Below are 19481 nucleotides of genomic sequence, written 5' to 3' on the forward strand. Positions count from 1 at the left end.
AAGTAAGCTGAGTCCTTGTTACAGGCAGTAAACAGGTAAGTCTGTGCCTGAGTGCGTTGTTATGTCATGGTTGAGAAGACATCCAGAGTGGCTCCATAACCCACTTAGCAGCCGTCAGACAGACTGAAGATCGGGGAAGCAGGGTTAGGTGAGTCATGCATCAGCACTGTGTTAGCTAGAGAAAGTATTTCAGGGCAGGATGGAAGTTCACAGAGTGACAGAAAGGGGGCTAAGCTTAGTACAGTATCATTCAACTAACTCTTGGAAAGAAACTGTTCCTTTGAAACAATATTTAATACCTTTGTTGTTCTATTGGTAGCACAGCCAATGTTTAAACAAGACTAAATGACTTGATTGCACAATAGAAGATTGATGACACATTGATGAAAATACATGCCACGTATTTAATCATGTCAGTGTTGTAAAATACCAACCATCCAAATCCAACTCAAAAAGATATTATCCCATGAACAGGAAAAGCCTCTTTTGGCTGACATTAGAAACTCTATGGGATCCCAGATGCAAGATCAGAATAGAATCATCTGTTTCACTAGCCTAGCTCAATCTAGCCCTGTCCCATCTCAACCCGACTGTGACAACAAAGCTAATTACCAAACCTCCGATCCCACAGTGCTGACAGTCTCGTTAGCCTCCAATTTAGACTTTTAATTGAATCAAGCGTATCGCCATCATCTGGCTCATACAAAGTATATTTGGCTGCTTACAAGAGCAAATATCCAGAGCACGGGAGTTTGATTGAGGATTGGTAGAGGTCCATACTAATAACACACCTGGAAAAGGCCTTCTTCACCGTCATATTAAATCATCAGATGTCACAGGCCTTGAGTATCTGCCACGTGTTAAAATTATGTTTCTACTGCATTCTGTGTGCATTTCAGCACTTCTGTGTTCTTTTCTTATCCAGATAAGACAGCAAGCAGGGCCAAGTCAACAATAAGACAAGGGGGCCCACTTAATTCCTTTATCCTACAATAATCTTAACCTTCACGTTACAAAAAAGAATATGTATGATAACTTAAGATACAAGGTCTGCTTCACTCCACCCTCCTTCTGCATCAGCTCGTAAATCCTTGCCCAGAGTAACTCCGATGTACCATGAATAATCTCTTCACATCTGTGCCTTGAATTTGAAAATCTATACATTTTAGCTGATATCTCGACAGAGATCCTGAGGGGACTAAAACTTTTGCCAGTGAATTAAAGCAGGTCACATCTCCTGCTGGAACAGCTTGATCATATGGATATGGACCAGACATGTTGAAAAACTAGAAACTAGTTTTGGAAAATGCACTGATCCACCTTCATGCTACACGTTAGATGATAAAATTATTACCACACTAATGCCATATTGTTTTTATAGAAACTTGATAAAGAGCAGCCCGAGAGCAGGGGGATTTTGGCAGACTCTAGCAAATGATTGTCTGCGTAGTAAGGAGTGTTGCACGGTTAAACAGCCACTAAACGCATCCTCAGCCCTTGTAATTTGAGATAATGGCTTTGACATTTCAATGTCAGACCTACTGCGATCCACAGTGCAAAAGCATCTGGGAAAGTACGAGTTGGGAGCGGAACAGTGGAGCTCCTGAATCTGTCTGTCATCCCATTCCTCCGTCTGTTCCCAAGGATGAAGAGAAAAGGGGACATTCAGCATTTATGTATAAACATTATTATGGCATCTGGCACTGGAAGTCAGTGACTTACTGTAACAGAGTGTTGAAGAATACCCAAGTTAGAAAAATGGCAGCACTCCAATCCTGTTTTACCTTTTATAACATATTAAAACAAGTTCTGAAGAGGTCAGACACCCTTTTATGTAATGAGTAAAGCAATTGTTAAACACCAAGCAACTGGCAGAAAATGTAGTTTAAGGAAGTTAAAACTGTATTCAAGAAAAAGAAATTTAATTGCCAGACTAAACTGCTTCAGAAAAATTTGAATAAGCAATATTACAGGAATAGCTCATGTATTTTCGCTGTCAGTTCAGTGCTAAGATGTAACTTGCGCTATAAAAGCATTTCTATTCCCTCAAATAAATTGCAGGCAAACGTCATGCACATCACTTTGCCTGCATTATAAGGTAACGCCCCGTGACAGGCTGTAATTACCCACAGATGAGAAGCTCAGCTGCAGAGGAACAGGATGAGAGAAAGACAGTAGAGAACTTGTGCATGTGGTTGTATCTATCTATGTATCTGTGATAATGTCTGTGTCTGGGAGTGTGTGTGGTGGGCTCTGACTCAGCACATCCACACGGGCCTCAGAGGCGGCTGGCTCTTTTATTACCTAATCCAGTTTAGAAGATGAATCCGGCCCATAATCTAATATTCTCATAAATGATTCCCACCACATACATGAATCCCTGACCTTAGCTATAACCACAGCTGGCAGGCTACACCAATGAAAACAAACGCCCACACACGACAGCATATATACTTTTCTTATTCACTAATTGCCAATGTGAAAACGCAACTTACTCCTCACACATGTCTATGGTTTGATATTACCTAAACACTAGATGTTAAAAACAGTAATAAGTTGCTTCATGGCAGCTTTCTTCCTTCCAAGATCTCTCCAAACCATGCTCGTTGCCAAATGGCATCATTCAGGCATGTGCCAAATCACAGTCCTGTTCCCTGAGACCAGTAAAATACCCAGCAGCTCCTCGGACACATGTCCAAGCACTGGGACTAACTTAGAAGAAAGCTCAGTGAGCAAATCCCTCTGAGATACTGCGCCGTGTATGGTTTCATTTTTTCCCCCTCTTTACACAGTTTCTCATTTTCTCCAGCTCACACATCTAATATTTGCCAGTCATTGCTAGTGTTTTCACTGAGCAGAGTCTGTATTTACTCAGTGTCTGTAAAGCCGGCCATGGTAAATGGGTCTTGCCAGTTGTCTTTTCTTTCTTTTGAGAATGCACACACAGAGCAGTGCGAGTCTCAGAGCAAATCCATCCAATTAAATCCAATTAAAATACGTTGCAGAACTCTTCTCCAACATATCATACTTTATTTACGACCTGGCCAATTGCCTAAACCATGTCACTTACTCCTTCCGCTTCCCAAATATAGATATATTTCACAGACAACAACATTAATATTATCAGACAAAAAATTATTACCCAAGTTTAATGCTTTAAGACATAACTCAAGCGAGGCACATGGGAATTACATATGAAAAATACCATTTGACCTCAATGAAAACATCCCAGTGAAACACATGTTAAGGCAGCTGTAGGGTTTGGGGATGAGTGGGAGAAAGGTCAAGCAAAGAAAAGAGAGGGTGATCAGCATGAGTTCATAAGGTCAGAGCACCAAAGAAAATCACTGTGAGCTTCTCACAGAATGGGATTAAGACAAATAGAAAACTATTTGTGAAAAGCAAATGACTTTTTCCAGGTGAACTGATATGTACTGCGAGTAAATAAACAAGGCACAATGCAGGGTCCTAGTCTGTTGATAATATGCTGTCGCACAGCTGTTGCATCTTTCTTTGTTCAGTGCTTAAAAGCATGAATATATAAACAGTCTGAAAGTGATAAGGAAAAAAATCTCACACCAACAGTGACAAGTTGGTTTGGGTCGGAGACTTTCCTGTAATTAGAAGATCATAGAGTTCAGTTCCATTTTGTATAGGTATCCTAAATAGGAATAATGATCCCTGAATTCCCAAAATCCATTTTATAAGGCACTTTCAAGAGTCAAATGGCATGTTGTAACAAAACAAAAAAACGTTCCAAAGGAATGGCAAAACGCTATTCCAAAACATTTCACACACCGGACATAGGATAAATGCATACCAAAACAGAAACAAATTAGTACATTTAAGCCGTTCTAGAATATGAATTTGATCCGGACTCAATATGGTTTTGCAAGAGTCGTTTTTCCCCAATTGGGCTTTTTCTACTGCATTTGGATGAAGCAATTTATTAATAATTATGAATTAAAATGAAATAATTAAATTCTCATCAGATCAAGTAAATACAATGCAAAAAGAAAATAGCTAAGGCCTGTAACATCTCTCTAACTGAAGGCCAAATTCGCACTGTTCTCTTTATTATTTATTTTTCTTCCTATGTATATTCGCACAGACCCCAACGGTTAAAACAGTCAAAAATCTAACTTCACATTTCCTATGAATGTACCAGTTTAATGCCCTGCCCAGTGTCCAGTACAGCGGGTGGAAACCAGGATAGCTTACACCTCCTGAAGCAGCGCAGACACATGCTACAAAACCAGAACAAGTTGAGACCACAGCACCAGTTGGACAGGTGCACTATGGGATATGTAGCCTTGGGAAAGTGGGTCTTCCAGTGCTTGGCTACATCACTTCCAGTTGGTAGGTGGAGTGTGTAGTCGCTCCAACGTTTAGACACGCCATAAATAGCCTTGACAGCCTTTCCCTTTTCTGACCACTGGATATTGCTGTGTGGGTTGCAGCTGAACTCAACCCATTCGGAAGTGAAGTCCCCTAAAAAAGGGATGTCTCCAGTCTCTGGGTCCATACTTGTTAGAGGCAGTTCAGCCCCCTGCACAGCTACATACACCCCCTCCACCCTGCGCACTTCCTTTACCCAAGGGAGAGAGTTCTCGGTGTCCAGGACGAGGATGAGACGGGAGCAGTGGCCTGCATTCTTCTCTTTCCACAAGTCCAGCAGCTGGCCCAGGTGGAGACTCCCACCTCCTTAATTAGAACGGGTTAGAGGGTGAGAGGTTTGGAGAAAGAGAGCAGCGGTGAGGAAGTGTTGGAAGAAATTGTAGGGTGGCTACAGAGGGGGAATGGAGGGGAGAGTGATGACTTAATGTTGAATTAGTCTTTGTCTTGTTTTTTTTAAAGCACAGAACTACACCTGGCATGTGTCCGTTTCGTTTACATGTTTATGAATTTAAAAAGCCAGTGTTCTTATGAGGATATCCAGTTTGTGTTATATAAGTAACCAATTTTAGTTCACTGGGGTTCAAGGACTTTTCAATAGGTCACTGGGCTGCTGATGGACACACTGGTCACAGATGGCAGTTCTAAGAACTAGAAAGATCAGAGCTGCTCTACCTTGCAAACAGATAAATCAAATTATCTCTGTTGCATCTAAATCATTTAAGAGTTAAGGAGAAAAATTACTTCTGCTGCTGGCCAGCAAGTAAAAATGTGGAAACTGTGCTCCCACTACATGCTTATAACTCTACAACAAGTGAATTTAGAGACCCTGCTGCTGTATTACAAAAGCAATACGCAGGCATGTATCCACAAACTACTTATTTTTGCAGATTCCTGTAAAATTTTGCATTGAAAAACACAAAGTTGTTATAAGACTAAGTAAAAATATGACATGAAAACAGTAAACTGTCCTCTTTTTGAATTTGCCAAAACAATCCCCATCAGTGTGTACAATCTGAACACTGACTGAAAATGTCCTTTTTGAATGGTAACATGGAAATGATTATCCTTCCAGTGGGGATTTTTTTTTTCACTTCTCTCAACAGAATCATTGGAGCTGACATGGTGTTAACCTGCTGTGATTCTCATTTCTATTGAGGGAATGCTTGTGTCGCAGCAGCCCGTCCACAACTTTCACATAATCATCTCTACTGGAAATGAAATTCGGTGCCGAGTCCTTCACAGCAATTTTAACTGTTTGGTTTCATTGTCTGATTTGTAAAAAAAACCCATCAGCCTCTGATTGACTAAAAAGATGAGGGAATGAAAAGAATGTTATGTAAATGCAGATAGAGAAGAGAAGATGTGAGAATATAATATCTACATAATGCTATTGGACACAACAGCTCTGCAGTAAACACTAAATTATGTTAAATTTTTGTTGCATTCAGTCTTCTGTAATTACTGACTGTTCATATGTGATTAGAGAGAAAAGAGGAAAGTTGACATCCAACTTACTGTGCATTCACAAAAAAACTTTGTAATGACGAAAATGGTAAAACCAAAAAAAAAAAAATGGAATATTTATTTTTGATGTGTTCAGGAACTCATGAGGGGTCTGTAAGGATCAGACAATAAAACTTTCATATTGATTAAACCCACTTTAAAAAATAAATAAATAAAAAGAAAATGCTGAAATACATTTTTAAGTTCTGTTGTTTTTGTCTATGTAACTCTAGGACCCTGTGGTGATAAAGAAGCAGAAGAGCATAGAAGAAAATGTGTGACTCTAACCTGCCAGTGCCCAGGCTCCTGTGCCTTTGTTTGTTGGCCCACTGTAGAAAATCAGATAGGTGTCATGACGTGGTCCATCTGCAGTGCGATGCTCCAGAAAGTCACATAACTTGGCGTGCATGGCCTCTAAGGTAACACCACTGGTGGAATAGTCGCAGCCAAACGTCTGGATCATGTGGTGGGAGAAGAGGTGCTGCACATTGTTCAGCATACCTGTAGAGCGCAGATTTACCTGCTGCTCCTTCTCAGGTGCTAGCAGAATTGGCTGGCCGCTGGCGCTGGAGAGAAGAGAGAGATGATGAGGATGTGAGAAATTCACTTCTAAAATCTACAGTAAAGGAGAATCAAGTTAGGCGCCTTCTCATACTGGGGTGGATAAGAGATGAACAGAGGCTGAAGCGAATGAGAGATGTATCAGTGAGAAGTTGATAGTGTGACACACCGGGGTGGAGTAGATGTCCCACCACTAGGGAAGGAGAAGAGGATGAGAGAAAATGGGCAAAAACTGAGAGGAAGAGTGGAGAGGTCGAACACTGCTGCAGGAAATGACATTAACCTCAGAGATGTGAAAGGAGTCAAGAATAAAAGGAAATTACCAGAAAAAAGAGCAAGGGGAATGGAGCAGGGAGACAAGAAATGAGAGTAGGAACTGAGGTTAAAGACAGTTGAGGGCAAAGTGATTTCATAAAAGTGTACGTGGAGGCATGTGACACAGAACCCAGCCCGATTATAATGATGAATGTTAACACACACAAGTCCTACTCAGTGTGGCTATACATTTTCTTTCTTTCTTTCCCTGGACTTGATTTATTCATGGTCGAGCTGGTGGCAAAGTCGTACGCACACACTCTTACAGACATCTGCACAACTCAGCACCACTATTATCACCTTCAACCTCATGCTGACAAGGACGGGTTGAAGTTTATCTAATGTGGATGAGATAGAATTGATTTTTTTTTTTTTTTTTTTTTTGGCTGGTGGAATGATACTGTTTTTTTCTGACAGGCACCGAGGATGTTCTTATCAGGCATGTGCTGTGATGTGATCACTGTTATTAATGTTGACACTTCTTTCGAAAACCTAGTTTTACATTTTAGATTCCTTTCTGTGCTTTTTAAGAGCCAGAATTTATTTCGGATTTTGAAGACAAGAAAACAAAATTTCTAAGTAACATTAAGACCACTTCAGAAAAAAAAAAAAACATGCTCTGCATGGTGCTCTGGAAAATGGCAAGATCACCATTCACCTAAACCCGTCTAATCTTTTCAGATCTCATGATGCCCTGGAGAGAGACGTCTTGTAGTTTGAGATTCACACCGCATCTTCTGCTGTTACACTTTCTCTTTCATCCTTAAAAAAAAAATCCTGTCCTTTTCTCCCCAGCTCAAAGCTCCACACCCTTCATCCCGTCTTTTACAATTCCTCCACTTCCTTTGCTCTGTCTGTCCCTTTTTGCTTTTACCACCACGCTCCCTCATGGTTTATAACCTCACTCCTCTCCTTGTGTTTTCTTTCCCTCGGCTTACTCTCCCTCATTCTACCCTGCGTGCCTCTCCTTCTCACCCCTATCTCGCTAATCTCCCTGTGGGGCTCTTGTCATTGTGAAAACATGATCTGCAGCCATCAAACAGCCGATTATACACTGCTGCATTCTCATCATGCTCTGAGTCCTCCCTATGGACCCTGCACATACAGCCCTGCATACAGATGTCCACAGCTCCAATAGCACATGGACCTGCATTCATAATCACCTGGAGAGCACTACTAAGCCTGGCATCCCCTGTGAAAACAAAACCAGCTAATAGTTTATTATGTAGATGGCAAAAATCTTAAAAGATACCAGACAAGAATCTTAAAAGATTCACATTTCTAGACTGCCGAGGAGCCCTCAAAAATGTAAACACTGATGTATAACTGATGGCTAGCGTCTGCTGTCTAGGAGGAGATGTGTCTGATCAAAACTAACTAGTGTATTCCAAAAAATGCCTGGCCAACTGAGAGGGCAAAAGGAGGGGCATCATCAACAGCTAATGGCTAACTTCTCCAGTTGAACAACTTAGTATGCTGCAGAGGGAGCATTGAAATGATCCCTTAAGGGCCCAAACATTAGCAGCATGTTTATGCATGGTTATTGGTCTATTTATCCCGTTGGTTTTGTGTTAACTGGGGAGGGAGTTAGAATGAGTTACCATATTTACCAGCCCCTGATGCCAAGAAAGACTTTAACATGAGGCAAATGTAGTTCTGTATTTGTCTATGTGAGGTAGAGCTGGGATTGGGTTGAGTATACAGATTGTGGGACAAACTAGTTTTAAGCATCAGGTGTATAGATGCAACTTTAATAGGACAACTAAAACATTGAACAGTACAGATGAAATAATTACACTATTAATAATTTAGTCAAAAGATAAATAAATGTTCAAAAAAGGAGTTCAAGTGTAGGTTGGTCTGTGCTGGTCGGGTATGAATCTGTATTTGTGTGTGTCTCTCTCCCCTGTACCTGCTGTAAGTGTTGGGTATGACCAGGGCATAGCCAACACAGGTTCCCCCTAGGCAGCTGCCCAGCTCATGAAACAAGCCATGGGTCAGAGATTCCAAAGGTAGCACCACCAGCAGAGCACTGAGAAAGAGGCCATTGGAGGGCTGCAAACAGCAAAAGAATCAGAGTCATGTTCATTCACGACTTACATCTAGTACCGAAGCAGTCAAGCCCAGTTAACTGGTGGTGACACTTGCAAGACAGTTAAACAATGCAGGACTGACACAGTGTTATTATAGCAGGAGAAAACATGACAGGGCCTAACTAAATTGAGACACAATGGACTGTATGACAGCATGCAAAACATACATCACAAGTGTCATTTTAGCAGAAAAAATATTGCAGTGTATGAGCCATAGCATTGCCCATCCACCTGAAGTTTACTTTAAATTTTAAAGCTTCAATGTCAACAACCAAAATGAAAAAAATCTATTTTTGCGCTTAAAAACATACAGAGGCAAATGTGTAATAGAAGGTAGTAACATAACGCAGATACAGCATTGTGCTACAAAGCAGTGTCAGGCTTTAAGAGAAATTAATTTCCTGAGTGACTGTGATGGAATGCAACGCAGTTTAGCAAACTCCAAAAACCTGTTTCATTTCATAGCACAGCATTGTGTATAAGAACGCAAATCAATACCTGCATAGTTAAGTAGAAGTGCACTTAGGTTTGTAGACTATAATGGGCTGCCTAGGGTGTGCCTGAGGTGAAAAATGTCTTACAGTCATTTTGTGAATCTCTATGAAGTTGCATTCCCCTTAAATGTATAAACTATATTCTCCAGTGTTTGAATATAATATTACAAGCAGACCAGGCTCAATACAGTATAAAAGATAACTTTACAATATAATGCAATCTGTGTTTGTTTTTTACAAGTTGTGAATTCATTTGCCGTAGCCAACCCTGAGATGTGGGAGTACAGGGGTTGCTCACTAGCAAGTGGACAAGAATGGATTTAAGTGGTGGGTCATATATTACTAGTATTTCCATACTAGACGGATAAATAGCTGTAAAATATCAAAAACTGCACACATCACCAGGTCAACAACAGCTTTCCCACATGCACTTTCTCAGACAAATTTGCAGCTGGCATCAACAATGAGCAAATCTCAAATTAGGACTCAGACACATGAGACTCTTACAAAGTAAACATCTAATAAGGCTAAATAAGTTATTGCTGCTCTTTACGCCAGTAGATAGGGATATTAAAGTGCTAATTAAATTGGTTCCACATGAGCGCAGAGGTGCCTCAGCTTAGGGAGCAACTACTAACTACACACTGCCACTAGCATCTCTCTGTAGAGTTTATAACATGGGTGTATGATATATTTATAAAGGCCTTGCCATGAAACTCAAAGTATTGAGGTAGTATAGGATGAATTAGAGCAGCTCCCCCCTGCATGATTTATAAGATTTCCTGTAAATTCATCAGATTTTGACCTTCTGAATGCACCCATGAGGTTTCTCTGCAATATCACTTCATGACATGACTATAATGATGCTTGCTATGTTGTTAGAAATGTGACTAGACCTAAAAACTGTAAGACAATGAATTAAATACTCCAAGTAAGTCCATTCATCTTTAGTTGCTTATTAGAAGTTGAAGTGAACCAGGTTTGGCAAAGTACTTCAGATGTATTTCCTGATTATGATCATATTTTTTGCAGTAGTAATCTCTCTGGTTTCAGTCTTACCTGCCAGGACACAGCTCCCAGTATGACAGTTGACAGCAGACTAAAGAACACCAGTCGTTCTGAAATGAGGCAAAACTGTCGGATACCCCTGGAGGCCATGACTTGATCCAGACTGCGACTAGTGGGCCGCCGGGCCTTCTGACACTCACTTAACTTGGTGTGGAAGCCCCAAATTGTGATCAGCAGAATTATGTGACAGATAGACCAGAAAAGGCCAAACAGGCAAAAGCCTGGGATCACCAAATACCACAGTTCCAAGTGGCCGAGCTATGCAAGACAAGAAAAACACCATTAAACAGTGCATCAAATGTAAATTCTATTAAAAAAAAAACAAACAAAAAAAACATTTGTTAAGGCTAACATATTTGAGAATTCCTTCACCAAGTCACACAAACACTAAATCAAATAATCATATTTTTTGTCAAACAGTGAATGTACCTTTAATGCAGCCAGGACGAAGAAAGCCATCTCAGTCAGACTCAGAGGTAGCAGGGACAGCCTCCTCCAAACCTTCCCCATGGACAGCACTGGCATCCAGCGCTCGCAGGGCCCCAGCCCACTGAAGTACACATCCAACACAGGCTCACACAGCAGCCTACCTAGGTAGCAGCCTAAAGCAAAAGGGTTGGCAGGGATGCCTAAGGCCTGGAAAAACACCAGAGACGTAACCAAGGCAAAACTGACCAGGTTGGGCAAAGCAAGCAGGGATTTCATTTTCAAGTCTACAATGAGAGCCCCCAGGCCCACTACCAAGCCCATTATGGCCACTGACTTGTGAAGAAGCATGGTAGTGCTGGCAATGCCAAATCCCAGGAGCTCCAGCAGCTCGGCTGATGTTAGTAAGGTGGGCTTGTATTGTATGGCACTGCATATTCGCTCAGTTATAGCCCATACTGTTTTCATAACTATACTAGCAAGTAGGAGATAGTTGGCAACTAGTTCTTTGACATTTGAATCCAAGGCAGGGCTGTTAAGGAAGCACAAAATTCCAAGTAGAAAGCCAAACCACAAATGGAACAAGCTGAGGCTGGCTTTCTCCATGGCAAAGTAGTAATGGAGGATGCTGGCAATCCCCAGGACAAAGAGGCCCAGAATGAAGATGACCAGAATCATCGGTTCACTTGTCACCTCCCAGCGTACGTACATGCCAAGGCACACTGCCACAAGGAGGTTGACACTGGAGAGGTAACCCAGGCATCGTACTGATGTAAACATGTCCACTTCTTTAGGTCCATCCAGTGTCAGTCCCTCTTCTTCTTCCTCCCGAGCCATGGCTGACTTGACAACAACTTCTCCAAATGCTGACAGTCAATCTTCTTCAGTCACGTTTTAAATATCCTCTCACAGACGGTTTTTAAAAGGAGGACTGCGCCTCTTGATGACCTCATGTGAAGTCAACCCCTGTGAACAATTTAGGATATTCAAGTTAATATCATTGAATTAAGTTATTCAAGGTAAAACACACACGCCAATTATCATATAAAAAACTCCACTCATTAGGTAATGCTAACTTTCTTCTTGTTATATTGCAATATAATTAGTTTACTTTACTTTCATAGTCCTCATTTTACAAACGACATACCAAAGAATAGGACTGCGAATGTCCCATAGTTTGCAAGACTAGATAATAAAAATACAGGCAACACACAACTGCAGCAAAACAACCGAGATAAATATATTCACTAATAAGAGCCTCACACTATATTAACAAAATAAAACAGTGCCAGTAGCCCTGCAGTCTCTCGGTTTCTGACGATGTGGCACTTTAAGTTTGCTAACGTAGCCTCCCTGCTGACTTTTCGTTGACGGTTAGCTAGCTTGCTAATTAACGTTTTAATGTTGTTGCTCTACTGTCTAAATGATACGCAGCAGTCATGTCGCAAATATTAAAGTTATTACTGTACAACTTAACAGTAGTTAAGTAATGTATTTATCGACAAAAACTTGCTTACATGTTGTTTTCTTAAATGATAGCAGCAACGCTTCCGGATTTCCCAACTACGGCATCTCGGAAGTGTCAAAACATACGAGACTTGCTTTTCAACACTGAGAATAATGCCACACACTGACCGCAGACACTGAAAAAGCATCAGAGCAGCATCAACCTCAGCGAAATTAAGTGGCTTGTTTAATCTGCGAGGCTAAATACATTTTCCATTGCTGAATGAGATGCGGTGAAGATATATGAAAGTGATTAAATAACACAATAACCAGAAGCAGAACCAGCAAATGATTATTTTTCACAAGCTGTCACAAACTCGTTTATTACATATGGAATATGTGATCAGGAGCTGCAGCTGACCTCTTAAGTTAAACTGAGATATATACTTTAATTGCTTTTTATTGTAAAATTTAAAATATTAAAAATAAAGATTACAAAGCCTTCTTATTATGAGACATAAAATATATAAAATGTACAGCATCAGTAGGCTACTATTGGTGTATTGTGTATAGATATAAAGTGTGCAACGTTTTACATAAATATAATAAAAAGATAAAATGCTGTTTTTGTTTTTTCTTTTCTTTCTTTTTAAACAGCATACATTTTCACTCTTTAATGCAAGACAAGCACAGGTGGAACTAATAACAACGATGAGGGCTCTCCAGCTATAAAGCCCGGGCACTGGAACAACTACACTTACAATGTAACTGACAATTTTCATTATTATTGATTAAATAGTTTTTGACATTTTAAAATGTGAAAAGTAGATTTAAAAATGCCTGTTGCTGGGCTATGTGAATGAATGCAGTTTGTCTGCATTCCTGATGTTTTATGTTAAAATTGTCTGCATTACAATTCCTGAATTTCTTATGGAAAATCTGTTACTTGCTTGCAATTTAGCAACTTACACCACAAAATTCTCTGTGTCATGGGCTTTGTATACCCAGATAAACCCATTGGCCTCTGGGATGAGAAGTCTATTTACTCCAATACTGAGGAGAAGCCTGTTAAAAGGTTTATTTAGGATTTTCTACTGATGCAATGTGATAAATCTAACGATCAGGAGAACATCAAGCAGTAGACTAACTTAATACCCTGAGGGTATACTAAAGCAACCCAGAGAATTCGTGTGTGTGCAGTTTCTTATGTTTGTGTTTTTTTTTAGTCTGCATGTGTGTATGTGTGCATTTTTTGATCGGATGTTGACTGAGGGCACAACTGGGAACACTCAGTGCTCTAGTCTGTTGACTGGTTATACACACCAGCCTGTTTTCATAGTGTTTATGGCTGAGAGTAAGACGTATACACTGAAATGCACTTTTGTGTGACATATTTGTCCTAAGTAAGAATCTTGAAAATTTAATTGGCCAGAAAATTATCTGAAATCCATTTTAAACTAAGGCTCCATGCTGAACAATACTAACACTGCTATAGAGTATAATTTGTTGACCAACAGAAAATAGTCTGTAACATAATAAGAGCTTATGTAAAGCAGAGGGAGAGCAGTGGTGCTGTACAAGCAATTTCTTTGTCCAAAATCGGATTTGGTCTCTTTTCTTTGCCTGCTAACAAATGTTTCTTCCACAAAAAGGAGTGAAGAGAATACACAGATGATGGTAATATAATCAGGTATTGCAGTAATGACTTGCACCTTTGCATGGTTAAATACAATTTTAGTATGTTCTCCTGCATTTCTTTGATATGTCTGCTTTCAATTGATTAAAACGATTTAGTGAATGTCGTCATTGCTTTGTAAGAAGTGCTGGTTGATTGATCCTAATTCAATCCATTAATAATAATAATAAGAACTTTTTAACTAAATTAACATTTATGTAATTAAAACTTTGATGTTGCATTCATGGGGATTGGTGCAGATATGTTGAAGGTTAAATCACTGAACACGTTTCAAAAACACAGATGCACATGGAATGAGGGAGAGACAGTCATGTTCGAAATGGGGAGGTTAAATGAGGATAGCAGTGAGAGAGAGTAGAGGGATATAGGAGACTAAAGGAGACAGATTCATCTGAATTATGCATTGGCTACCTTGATTCGAATGTCAGACACACACTGCAGCACCTGCATGTGCCTGACTGCACAAGCGTCTAGCAATTCACACACACATGCAGCGTAACAAATCCACTAAAGCTTGGCTGAGCCATAGCATTATTGCATATTCATATGGTTAATATGAATATTAATTTACATTGGTACTCTCAGTATTCAGAAGCTGGCTACTACTACGCTACTACCATACGAGTGAGATAACAGTGTTTTAGGTTAAGGTGAGGAGAAGATCTTAGTTTCGGTTAAACAAACAAAAAACATGTTTAGTCAGAGATAGGAAACAGATTTTTGGCTCTAACAGGAAAGACGATTGCACTACAAATGTGGAGGTAAATCGTGTCCTGCAGAATTATCATCCAACTACAATGAATCTTGGATAAAAACATGAGCTATGATTTGAAAAGGCTCAAAAGAGTGGAGGACTAAATAAAAAGTTGAGTTCCACTCTCTGGCTCACTTGGTATTTTATCTATCAGACTGTGTAAGCATCACTGTGCAAATGTCTGCGATGTAGCCATCTAATTGCAGACCACCTCTCTGTGTCCTTCATCTTGATGGTGCAGAGTTTGGGTCAGAGGAACTGAGACAGAACTAATTTTACATAAAAGAGTCATCTTTCAATATAGGTCATACGGTATAAGGTGTGCTGGTTCGTTGGCCTTGCGTAATTTGCCAGTCAGGTGATAGAGTGCATCAGCGTCTTCTTTCATATGCTGCATACAGTGCAAGACACACGTGGGGGCCCTCGGCTGCCAGGAGAGGTCTGTTCAATCAGAGTTTCATCTTCAGAGAAATCAATGTGATGGAGCGTTGCACCCAAAGTGGATGTTAGGAGAGGCAGACAGCATCAGAAGTCTAAATCAAAAGCCACTGGTGCTTAGTATATCCATCTAGGCTGAAATGAATTTCGGGAAAAAAAAGCACTGCAACTTGAGTAAGAGGGAAAAGAATGGTTAGAGAGGTTGATGAGAGAGAGAAAGAATAGAGGAATATGAGCAGATAGGGCGACAAGAAAAAAAGGCCTATCGGATGATGGTGTCAAAGACGTATCGTGAGTGGGACATGCAGAGAATGAAAACAAGGACACACAGGACAGAACAGACCAAATCTGAGAATCTGACAGTATAGTATATACATCCTGCCCCAGCAGAAACATTCTTTTTTACCTGGAGAGCCAGGAGGTGCACTCAGTATTGCACATTAAAGAATAATCATATATTACCCTCTGCTGATTCACGGTTAAAGGAAGTAAAATCCACCAGTCGTTGCTGCTCAAAAAGCAAACTGTATCTGTGGGACAAGGACAGTGCCTCATCTGCCAAAGCGCAGTGTCATTTCGCGGCGCTCCAGTCAAACTGTTATTACGCTGCTCTGTCAGCATCACAGACATGATGCCATCCTGAGACAAAGACATTGTGCATGGCGTCCTTATCCTTATCCTTACGAATAAACTGTTTGAAATCAAGTCTTCAAATATTTTAAATGCTTTGTTAAAAGCGATTTCTACTGACATTGCTATGCTTGATACTAGTTTTTACTGAAAAGTGCACAAATATTATGCTTTTCCAACAACATGAACTCTGAATGTAACTACCAGTTGAGAGCAATCATACATTACCAATCTAATTTAGTCCTTCGCCTGAGATCATTGAGTGAAGCAGCACTGACTTTAATAACCCAACCTGTTCAGTGCCACTGAGCTGTGACAGCAGAAAGTCTGATTCATTAATTGTGCCAATGGGGGGAAAATTACAATTCAAATAATGAATCTGTTTGTGCCATTGTGAGGCATGCTGTACACTCCCTTAAAGTCGACTGTGCACCTCCACTGAATGGATTTCCATTCTGTGATCAACGGTGCTGATGATAATGGCATTGTTCATTAAACACACACAGTTTCACAAATGAGGGATTTGACTTCTATCTCTATTGCAGAGCTTTAATGTGCTTGTCTTGTAATTGCCCTGGATTAGTCAGTGGTTTGTCAAGTGTGAACACAGTCCAGTTGTGCTTGCCTCCCTTCAGCAGATGGATCCGAGACAAAGCTTTGGTCACTTGATTCGCCTCCACTCTGCTCTGCAGTACACCCACACCAGCACAAAGTGGGCTTGTAGAGGAAACCGTGCCAGAGAATGGGGCAGCGTTCAGGAGTCTCGCTGTGCTTTCTCAGGTTTAACAAATCAGCATCTGTTGGCCAGTATGCCAGCCAAAAACTCAGTGACTCCAACCTACAGTAGATAACAGAGTGAGGTAGAAAGAGAGCGCTGGGAAAGAGAGAGCAATCATCAAAGTGCTGAAATATTAGGCCTGAAATATGCAGGGCAGGATATCTTCTCTGTTTATTTGTTCAAAGGCAGAATATTATTATTCTAGAAATACATAGTGGCTCTGTGAGGATAGTCATATTGTATTTGTTGGTTGGTCCATCGCTCTGGTCCATTCTGAAATAACTTAACACTGTCAACGAATTTAATTTCCCCTTTTTTAAGATGCCCACAGGATTAAGTTACTGACTCTTCTTGATTTTATAAATCTTATAACATTTTCACTATTACTAATAGTGGAAGTTGACATTTTAACTGCTGTGATATTTCTAATGGATATTAATGGTTCTTATAGATAAACGCTAATGATTTTGGTAGAGTTTTATGTCGCACCAGCCACAGATCAGAATTCCAATTTCCTGACACATACACGCACGTTTATATACACATGCACATAATTGTTTTATAGTTCTACAAAAACACCCACAATCCCTTGCGCTTATATGCGTAGTTCTCTCCGGTTCCCACATGGCTGTTACGCAAACTTTCACAGGAAACGTTGTATGCTGGATCATCTGAAGTGTGACAACTGAGCAATGACTGACTCATTTTCAGAGAAAGAAAATTGACAAAGTGGCGACACAGGGAGTGTGTGAAGACGTTGCAGGGTACAGATTACTACATGTGTCTGGTGGGATCTGCAGACCAAATCCCTAAGAAAAGCATTGCCGGGTTCATTGTGTGAGCAAATAAAATGTTGTGGTAAATGTGTCATGCATAACTAGTGGTAACATTAGGTAACATTAGGTTGAGAACACCTTCTGTGCACTGGCTGATGACTCAGTTCTCAGAGTGCAGCTTCACAGCCTGTACTTACAGTACATATCATCATCTCTCCTACTCTCTCTCTCCCGCACTCCCTCTCCGCTGTGTCACTCATGCCATTTCTGTGTCACTGTGTTCACTTAGAGCTCACTCTGCAGATCATTTGCGTGCTCTCATCATTTATTCTGCACACACACACACACACACACACACACACACACGTGGTTACACTACGTCAAGGTGAGTGACTTAAGCACTTTCATGCATCATTTAATCAGTAATAAAAGCATACACATACACACAGAGTGATGCCTGATTGGTCTGAAAATGACTTCCAAAATACATCTACCTCAAAAGATAATCATTGAGGGGAATGTCATGGGGGTTTGAGTGAGTATGAGCAGGCATGTGTAAGGTTGATTGTAGTCATAAATTCACAAAAGATAGATGGGTCAAACATCTTTTATTTGAGAAAGTGTTCACATAAAAATACAGTCTAGACAGAAGAGAAATATCTTCATTTAAGGTCATTTAAAATAGTTAAATGAAGAACAGAGTATTCATAGATGTCATGGCTTAGAAAAAGAAAAAGTTAGTTGGCATTTTTCAGTTTAAATGCATAACGTCTACTGTGAAAATGGACAAGGATTGTTATTCAATCCAGTGAAATATTTCATCTAAAATACCATATAAATTTTGAAGCCTGTGTGCAATTTCTAATATATATCAACACAATACAGTAACCTTTAGCTCAAATCAGTAATCCAAGGAGTGAAGGTAATACTTGTATCTATGTAATGTGTAAAACAGACCTCCCTGACAGGAGACTAATAGAGTTGTCAGTCAGGTGCAGTCTGTGCATGCCCACACAGTTCTGATAAGAGGTCTAATAAGGGGCGACTTCACTGATTTTCAATTAGCCTTCTGTGGTTGTAGTTTAGTAATTCTGTGCTATGGTTTATGTTTTATTTCAAATGTGGATTCACTCTTCACTTTACATACTTTTATATGACCTAGCCCTACCTTGCTGACACATTGGCAGTATTTAACGTCAGCCCCAACACACTGCAGGTCATGACAACCAAATATGCACTCACACACAGTTAAACCACGCTGACAGGAATGCAATTTCTCCAAATATCAAGCTAGCATTTGAAAAACCCTGCAAATAATAGGTATTCACTCAACAGCTATGTCAGATTAATATGTCCCATCAGTTTTCCCTTCAGCCTTCCACTGATCTTGAAGTACTACAGAAATGTAGCTTTTCAACGGGCCCTGAATTCCAGACATGTGCTTTGCTTGAACCTTGCAGCTGACATGCAGGGAAGCAGTTACTTTTAAAAACAAGATTAATGTTAGTTGACTTAAGGGAGTTCAGTTTGCTGAGTTTAGATGTTCCAACACATGCATATAGTGCATAATTTTCCACTTCTTGTGGAAACTCATTATAAACATCAAGACTAAAATGCTTACTGCTCCACGTAGGCAACCCTTACATCATGCAGATTCAGAGGGAATGCTAAATAAAGTAATTACACTTGGCAAGAGGCTACTGAGTGTAATCATTTCATAAGAGGAGTAACATTTTAGCCAAATTACTCAACGTGCATAGTCTGAGACAGTATGCAGCTATCATTTGCAGACAGACATCACAGGCTTGTAAACAAACACAAACCATGTTCCATGGATCACTCACCTGTACACATTCCTGCAGATGCTGTTCAATGCATCATCTAAAGACAGCAGTGCTGCGCGGGATCCTCGTGGACCCTCGTGTTTATGAACTTCACTGATTTACCCGCACATGTGCTGTCAAAGCCCTTTGCAGTGACACATGAAATCGTCCTGAGTCATTCTCTTTTTTTAAAGCGTGGAGAGAGTGAGAGTCGGTGACGGACACGTTGATCTGTCGCCACAGCAACCTCCCATCACGGAAACCATCCTGGAACAGCTGTTG

At 40.3% G+C, this 19481-nt stretch overlaps 1 protein-coding gene across 1 annotated transcript; it reads right to left on the bottom strand.

The window, feature by feature from the left end:
* Positions 1–3120: 3120 nt before the first annotated feature.
* On the bottom strand, positions 3121–12434 carry tmem168a (transmembrane protein 168a). Its single transcript, XM_026362857.1, has 6 exons — positions 12376–12434; positions 10862–11824; positions 10424–10690; positions 8690–8832; positions 6190–6467; positions 3121–4704 (listed from the first exon to the last, which is right to left on the bottom strand). The coding sequence occupies exons 2-6, from the start codon at positions 11693–11695 to the stop codon at positions 4154–4156; spliced, it is 2073 nt and encodes a 690-aa protein (XP_026218642.1). The 5' UTR covers positions 11696–11824; positions 12376–12434; the 3' UTR covers positions 3121–4153.
* Positions 12435–19481: the final 7047 nt, after the last annotated feature.

The sequence above is a fragment of the Anabas testudineus genome, chromosome 23 (assembly GCF_900324465.2).
Source record: "Anabas testudineus chromosome 23, fAnaTes1.2, whole genome shotgun sequence".
Lineage (NCBI taxonomy): Eukaryota > Metazoa > Chordata > Actinopteri > Anabantiformes > Anabantidae > Anabas > Anabas testudineus.

What these genes read in the sequence shown, in the direction of transcription:
- tmem168a (XM_026362857.1), bottom strand. Translation starts at nt 11,695, where the DNA reads ATGGCTCGGGAGGAAGAAGAAGAGGGACTGACACTGGATGGACCTAAA. An exon ending in ATACCCAACACTTACAGCAG is followed by an intron (nt 6,468 to 8,689) that starts GTACAGGGGAGA and finishes TCTTCTCTCCAG; the next exon opens with CGCCAGCGGCCAGCCAATTC. An exon ending in AGGAGCCTGGGCACTGGCAG is followed by an intron (nt 4,705 to 6,189) that starts GTTAGAGTCACA and finishes GTTCTAATTAAG; the next exon opens with GAGGTGGGAGTCTCCACCTG.